This window comes from Poecilia formosa, unplaced genomic scaffold, assembly GCF_000485575.1.
Source record: "Poecilia formosa unplaced genomic scaffold, Poecilia_formosa-5.1.2 Scaffold18, whole genome shotgun sequence".
Classification (NCBI taxonomy): domain Eukaryota; kingdom Metazoa; phylum Chordata; class Actinopteri; order Cyprinodontiformes; family Poeciliidae; genus Poecilia; species Poecilia formosa.
This window is the reverse complement of record NW_006799957.1, coordinates 1,016,748-1,024,485: the sequence shown is the minus strand read 5'-3', so window position 1 is coordinate 1,024,485 and position 7,738 is coordinate 1,016,748. Positions and strand designations below refer to the sequence as shown.

The window sequence follows — 7,738 nt, the reverse complement described above, 5'->3', positions numbered from 1 at the left end:
AAAACTGCTATTAATAGAACACCCTGCTCTTTCTTTTAAACTGCAGGGAGCGTATAGCATGCACTTAAAGGGAGGAAGAAGCTGAAGATACCAGGAGGCGTTTGAAAATGTCCTCTGCAATGCCCGTGGCTACAAAGACGCTGGCTACCCTAAAAATAACAACAAATGGGGCTTTGATAGATTCGTGGCATTTTGTATCAGCAAAGATGCTCTTGGGCTAATTTTAGTCAAATTATTTGCAGACCAAATACCTCACAGACATTGGGATGTGAAGGAAGAAAGGCTGGTGAAACATTTGAAAAACACCTCTGGATCTGTCAATGCGTGCTGCAAAAACTGACACACAATAAACACACCAAACACAGTTTCAGTTGAATAATTATTGGCTTCATTATTGATATTACTTTTTCAGGGTTATGAGCATTTGGAAGTATACGTATTTCTTATCTTACATATTTTCTTGTCCATAGATTGTCCTTTTTGTTGTAAAGTGCAGGTAATACTACTTTTGAATCCAAACATTACATACAATATGTAGTACATGTGTTCCTTCTCCATTCTTCCTTATGATTATTTACAATATTGTTCCACATTTCATTTCACAGAAAGAAAAATCATTATCCACTGTATCAGCATTGTCGGATGTTTTAGGCTTCTGTACAGCAGAGCAGAGGTGAAGTGAACAGCTGTACAAGTTGTTTTAATGGATGCCACACTATCAGGCTCTGGGTGTAAAAGAGAAAGAAAAGACACTGATTCTTAAACACACACTAGCACACAGTTTGCATATTGATCATTTTGTGTCTTATATGGTTGAGTTATCTGGGGGCCTGCTGCAGAGAGCTGACATGGCATTTCAAACAAACCCAAAACTCAGGCAGTTAATATTTCTCCTTTAGCTAACAAGCCTAGGGTTTTCTTACAGTTTCTTTCAACAGCTTTTTAAACCAGCATGAAACTAGTGGCAGATAAAACATTAAAGGAAATCTGAACTCAAACGTTCCATTTCCTTTAAAGCAGCCAACTAAAAAAAATCAACCTCTGCATAGATCTCTCAATGTATTCACTGTGGGACACTCTGCTCATGGAGTGGGATTTGCTGGTGGGTCCCTCTGTGGGTGAGAATTAATATTCTTAAAGTCAGCTCTATTTGTGCTTTAAGAAGAAACAGTAGTGGATGTTCAGTTACCATGTTGTGGTCTCCAGTGCATGAGTTGCTACAGTGAATTAGGCTAAAACAAAGTAACACACCTGTTACATTACAGATAAATGTTAAGATGATAACATTTATCATAAGTGCCAAACAGAAAACAAATTAAGACATAAAAAATATGATGCATTTGCATGCATAGACACATATTTTTGGTCAGACTGAGTTTTTCCACAAATATAAAGATATGCGCTTGCATAAATGCAGCCGTAGAACCAGACTATGATGCTGACATTCAGAGGTTCTTCTCTCTCCCTGTTGACATGTGTGCATTACTGCTCGCTGTGCATTAGCACATCCAAATTGGTACCCAGGAGAAAAAAAATCTTAACTGGATGAAAGAGGTTTATGAAAATAAGTAGTTAAACAATCATGCATATTTTCACAAAGAGTGGTCCACATATGTAGAATGGGTGTATTGCTAAAAACAAGCTACTTATTGTTATTCTACCTTGCGATAGTAGTAATTTAACATCTCAATTTACCTTAGACTACCCAGGAAATTACTTAAGTAAAAAAAAAGTCTCTAAAAACCCACAGTTTGGACAGAGAGACGACTTAGGAAGCCTCATATCGGGCAGTCGGATGATGCATCCTGAGCACATACTGGCAGCGATGACACTGAAACATTTTGCCACTCTAGGTTGAGACTGTAGTATCAAAAAGGAAATCCTTGCATTCACAAAATTCATCAACACAATTCTTGCTACACACCTTCTCTTAAGCAACAACCGTTTGTAACTGCATTGGACATCTGTGAGAAAAAGCAGAGGCAAGAGACATAGGGGCATAGTCAGACCATATGTAGGTCAGACAATGTCTGCTACACTGCTGCTAATTATCACCTTCCATATTAATGTTACTGCCTTTGACTGTTACCTTGGCAGTGTTGAGCGAACTGTGGAAAGTTTTAGCTGTATGCAATCCAAGAACTTAATTCACGTCTGATGCCAACTTTTAAAGATATATTGAGCTTCTGGCATCAGAGTTTTCTCAGGAGACAGTCGGACTTCACTGTTATTATATCAAGCCAATGTACATAAAATGTTTAAGGTAAAAAAGTAAGCTTATTGTTTACGGCTGAAAGATCAACCTACTGGTGAACACCTACTTTATTGATGGCAGTTTAAAAACAAAGTATACTAAAATTCTGGTTAAGATACAGGTCATATGCCAATTTTCCTAAGAACTACTTTGACTAGAAAACTTGCCTAGTGAGAGTGTGTCTTTGGCACTCTGAAATGAACAATCATTAATATTGTTAGAAATAGCCAAGATGGAAAAGCTCATGCTTATTTTAGAGGGCTTAAGATCTCTGATAAAAGCAAATGTATACTGTATTATGTGATCTGTCTATAAATATATATTGTTTTACATTTAAGAAATAAATATATCTATTGCAATATTTTATTTTAGTCTCTTAGATGCTTCCTGTTTTCGCTTACATACATGCTAGAAATGTTTTAAAGTCATGCAACACTAGGTGAAAAGCGTAAACCCAGACAAAAGGCAGTTAAAGCATTTTTCCAACAAACATTTCCCTACAAGTTGCTATTTTGATAACAAGGACACAATTAGATGAATCTGTGAAACAGACACAATTGCAAGACTTTGATCACTGAGGCTGAGATTAACATCCAAAAGCAGGGTATGAGTTTACGTTTACCCACTCACAGCTCAGATTACAGCAACCTGGCAAAATGGCAATGACTTCTGGATGGAATGTAAATATTGATACACATCTTTTACGTGTAGAAAATTACCTTATTATTAATAAGTCAAAAGTTCTCAAACTTACAGTTTCAGGTTAATAGCTATCTGCAGGCATCCTTTTAAAAGTGTGGATTTCTACAGAAGGCAGTGTACAGACAAATATACAGTGACCAGGTGAAGCAAGTGGCAGTTGAAACCCAAGTGGAATTTCTCATTGAGATAAAAATGTCATGCAGTAATCTACTGACTATATTTTCTTCCTACCTACCTATTGGATATCAGCTAAGTCACAGTTAAGCTACCTATCTATATGGATAAGCTCTGTAAAAGTGAAACAGTGAAGTACTAAACAAGAAGAAACATTCAAGGTGTCTCAAAGCTCTGCAGTAAGACAAGTTTGGGTGAATGGAGGTGGGAAAGCTTGCATTGCAATACATAGAGTACATGTAAGACCAAAGCAGTGAAAATTCAAAGCCATTGTCAGTCATTCATCAGATACTGATGTCTACTAGGGGAAAGGGTGTCAAACCATTAGCTAAGAGCTGATGGCTATCATACATCCTTCAAATAACATGGTGTACTTAACCACCAGCATCGTTACAAGTCATCCACAGGCCATTTGGAGTGGACGTGGTTAATGCTCACACATCCTCCTTTTGTTTCTAAGTGTTAAAGCATATGACAGTTTTATTTATTTTGCTCCAAGAAGCAGCATATGTAGAACACAACAGGCTCTTCAGAAAGCTCGTCTGAGCTGTGTGCCATGTGAAATGACAGATAAAGGGGCAGTGGTCAAAAGCGGGGAGTTTGCTTTTTTTCTGTTTCTTTTCATTGTTGGCTACAACGGAGAGAAAGACAGTTTTAGGTTTTGTCAATTTTTGTTGCAGCTGATCACACAAAGACAACTCCATGCAGAAATTCAAATCTCAGAACTGCGGAAATTGTTTTAGGAGTTTTAAAGGGAGCATTATGAAAAGTGAAGACTTGATTGGTGCAAAGGGAAGATATGGCATTTGGAATATTTTTCGCTAAATCGTCATTGACATTCTGTTTTCTATTGCCTTGATTTTTCTATCACATGTGTTTTATAGGGTGCATTTCTGTTCCGTCTGGCAGTACAGTTTCATTTTCCCTCTGTGATGGGGAGAAACATATGAAGGTTACACATCTGTGAGCATCTTGGTGATGTTTACATAGTTTGTGTTGGCGAGTGTGCAGTTGGCTGTTTTAAGGTTCTCCTCCTGAAAGTCTTCATTGCTGTTGTTCACAGCCTCCTGAATCTCCATGTAGTCTGATTTGCTGATGGTGGAGCCGCTTCGGCTCTTCTTTAGCTCCTCGGCTGAATCAGCTTTGGGTACACTGACCTGCAGATACTGAGCCTGCTCTTCGCCTTCAGTCTCACGGTGATAGAAGTAGTTGAAGTTGGACACAATGACAGGCACTGGCAAGGCAATGGTCAGCACACCTGCAATGGCACAGAGGGAGCCCACTATCTTGCCTCCAATTGTAGTCGGGACCATATCACCATAGCCGACTGTTGTCATTGACACCACAGCCCACCAAAATGCATCAGGGATGCTCTCAAACTGTGACTCAGGCTCATCTGCTTCAGCAAAGTAAACTGCACTGGAAAACAGGATGACCCCTATGAAGAGGAAGAAAATGAGGAGGCCGAGCTCTCTCATACTGGCTTTGAGGGTTTGGCCTAAAATCTGAAGCCCCTTGGAGTGACGGGACAGCTTGAAGATCCTGAAGACTCGTACCAAGCGGATAACCCTGAGAATGGCTAAAGACATGGCTTGCTGACCTGGCTGACCATCCTCTGCTCTATCTGCCAACTCGGTGCCAAGAGTAATAAAGTAAGGAATGATAGCAACAATATCAATAATGTTCATTATGTTACCAAAAAAGCCTGCTTTGCTTGGGCAGGCAAAGAAGCGCACTAAAAACTCAAAGGAGAACCATATAATGCAGAGAGTTTCTAGAACAAAGAAGGGGTCAGTAAAGTAGGTGGATGTGTAGCTGATTATTGTAGAGTTGGTCTCAGGTGAAAAAACTTGAGCATGGGACTTATGCATTTCCTCCTCATCATTGCGGAATATTGGGAGAGTCTCCAAACAGAAACTGACAATAGATATCAGGATGACCATGACAGAAATTATGGCAATAATCCTAGCAGGACCTGAGCTTTCTGGGTACTCAAAGAGAAGCCACACCTGTCTTTGGAACTCGTTGTCAGGAAGAGGACGTTCCTCCTCCTTGATGAAACCTTCATCTTCTCTGAACATCTCAATGGCCTCCTCCCCAAGCTCATAAAAGCGGATCTCTTCTGAAAAAATATCAAGAGTGACATTGACCGGCCTTCTCAATCGGCCTCCTGATTGATAATAATACAATATAGCATCAAAGCTCGGTCTGTTTCTGTCAAAAAAGTACTCGTTCCTTAGTGGGTCAAAGTAGCGCATCCTCTTTTTGGGATCCCCCAGCAAGGTTTCAGGGAACTGAGAGAGGGTTTTGAGTTGTGTCTCAAAGCGCAGCCCTGAGATGTTAATGACCACCCTCTCACAGCATTCATGGTCAGCCTCTGGGTCGTAGTCCAGGGGGTGCCCTGGGTGTGCAGCTGCCTCGTCAGAGGGGTCGCCTGTGGCAACAGTCATTCTGCAGGGCGAGGTGGCCTGCACCTTTCAGGATGTCTGGGTCCTGCAGCCTGGAGAACTGCAGGTGGGGGCCAGGAGAGGGTGGGGACTCAACAGAGTGAAGACCTGAAGGCCACAGGATGTCACCTAGGATCTGACTGGCGGTAGGACAAACAGAGAAAAGTAGCAAGGTCAGAGAAACCTGAGAAATGATTCAGCACTCAATAAATACTTCTGCTTAGCTCAGAGAAATCAAAAACTTTCTTTCAGCTTGAAGATCAAACAGAACATAGAAAATAATTCAACACTCTCACTAATTAACAATCAAAAAAGCAGCACGCTTTGCATGTAAATAACATCAGTGCAGATAAAACCACGGGCTAAAATAATAACAAAAAAAAAAAAACAAACTTGCAAAGCTCCCAAATCAGGACGCATTTGCTGCAACATCTATATCTGTTGAACTGAATTGCCATACATGTAATGGTAATGCAGCAGACACTACATCCAGACTTTAACCTTCCTCAGATATATTCTGTCTAAACATTAAAAAAAATATGTTGAAATGTATTGTGCCATCACAACATAAAAAGAGACTAAAGGAAAAGGTTTACAGCTGGTTATACGATCTGACTTTAGATTTTGGTGGAGCATTTTTGTCTTGAAACGGTGCCTGTTACTGAAATATTCAAAAACATCTATAAATAATTTACCCACAAAAGGAAATTGGCTCTCAGAGGGGAAAAAATGCACCTCTATCTGCATCCCTACCTCTCTCAAGTGAAGGCACGGTTTTGCAAAATAATATGTCATGCAACAAAAATTACAGGTGTGGTAATCATGCCTTGAGAGGTGCAGATCCAAACATGAACTACTGTGCGACAAGATTTATACTCAGAATCGAGGAGACGGATGGAAGCCGCTTTATCTTGATCTCATACATACCTACAGACATCTTTTTCGTCTCTGGGTGAGGCTGGATGCTCCCGCTGGTGTCAGGGAGGTGGATATCTGTAATCAGCTGCGGCAAACGGGTCTTCAGTCTCCAGTGCAGGTGGGGGGAAAAATGAATCTCCAATTCGGGACAGTCGATGATATTCACCTCATGTTGTCTGCAGCATCCTTGCCGTGTACACCGCGTACAGTATGCGCGGGTGTGTCCTCGGTTTCCCCTCCCAGACTCTTCTCCTCCGGGTAGGGAGCCGCGGGGTGGCGATTGGCAAAAAAAAAAAAAAGGGCGGAGGGAGACGTCCAAGGAGGTGTCGGTGCTTCCCTTATTAACCGAAGGTGCTGGGATCAGCAGAATGATCTTCCTTCCACTGCTTTCCTCCGCACCGGAGCGACTCTGTGACGAGCCGGTGGCTGCGGAGGTAGCGGCTCTAGTAGACACCTAGAGATAACGTCCTCAGAAAATAGGTGGCTGTGTGTTGTCAGACGGGAAGCATCAGTAACAAGTCTTTTTTTTTTTTTTTTTTTTTTTTTTGCGTCACCCAGATAAATATGTTGCTTTCTTTTTGGGGCAGTTTTGCGCCACATGTACCATAATTTCCATAAGATTGTCTGTAACTGAAGCTCCAACGCTCGGTGAAAGGAGACGCTGCTGAGAGCCTCCTTTTAGTCTACATGGTGGGCAGAACGGCGTCTTCAGACACTGACTTGAAACGACATGCATGAAAGTCATAGTGGGTTTGAAGATTATGCAATTTCACTAAGCCAGCGCCCCATGCGCACACAGACACGCGCACGCATGAAACGACCACCTAACGCTTAAGCACATGTCAGCTCGGTGGGAGGTGAAATTTTCATTAAGTGATGGAAACAGTTGTGGGTGAAATATCCCTCTAGCCAGGCTTGGCCGTTGGGTTAGTTACTGGTTACTGTATGAAGCTCCGTCCAACCTGCAGTCGGGCACTGCTCTGCATACCAAAATAGGTGCTGGTGATGGAGCAGGGAAGAGGCGCACTATAGCAACACCACCTTTTCTGCAGTAGACATAAGGCGCTTATGTTGGTCACTGAAGCCTAAGAAGAAGCATCATTTTAAACACAGCTTTCTTGAACCAAGACTACTAACACAGATATGTTCTGATTGGAAGATAAACCCAAATGTAAATTTGAAACTTTTTAATGAAAGGAACCTTCCTTTTTTTCTATGAGATAATAAAGTTATCTCATGTGTC

At 41.3% G+C, this 7,738-nt stretch overlaps 1 protein-coding gene across 2 annotated transcripts; it reads right to left on the bottom strand.

Annotated features, from left to right (window-relative positions):
- Positions 1-365: 365 nt before the first annotated feature.
- LOC103134590 (potassium voltage-gated channel subfamily A member 2) lies at positions 366-7,270 on the bottom strand. Of its 2 annotated transcripts, none has more exons than XM_007546892.2 (2): positions 6,505-7,270; positions 366-5,717 (listed from the first exon to the last, which is right to left on the bottom strand). In XM_007546892.2, the coding sequence occupies exon 2, from the start codon at positions 5,578-5,580 to the stop codon at positions 4,084-4,086; it is 1,497 nt and encodes a 498-aa protein (XP_007546954.1). In that variant the 5' UTR covers positions 5,581-5,717; positions 6,505-7,270; the 3' UTR covers positions 366-4,083. The 2 variants fall into 2 exon arrangements, with proteins under 2 accessions (XP_007546954.1, XP_016524357.1); XM_016668871.1 differs by having other exon boundaries at positions 366-5,713.
- Positions 7,271-7,738: the final 468 nt, after the last annotated feature.

Coding starts and splice junctions, on each gene's coding strand:
- LOC103134590 (XM_007546892.2), bottom strand. CDS start 5,580: ATGACTGTTGCCACAGGCGACCCCTCTGACGAGGCAGCTGCACACCCA.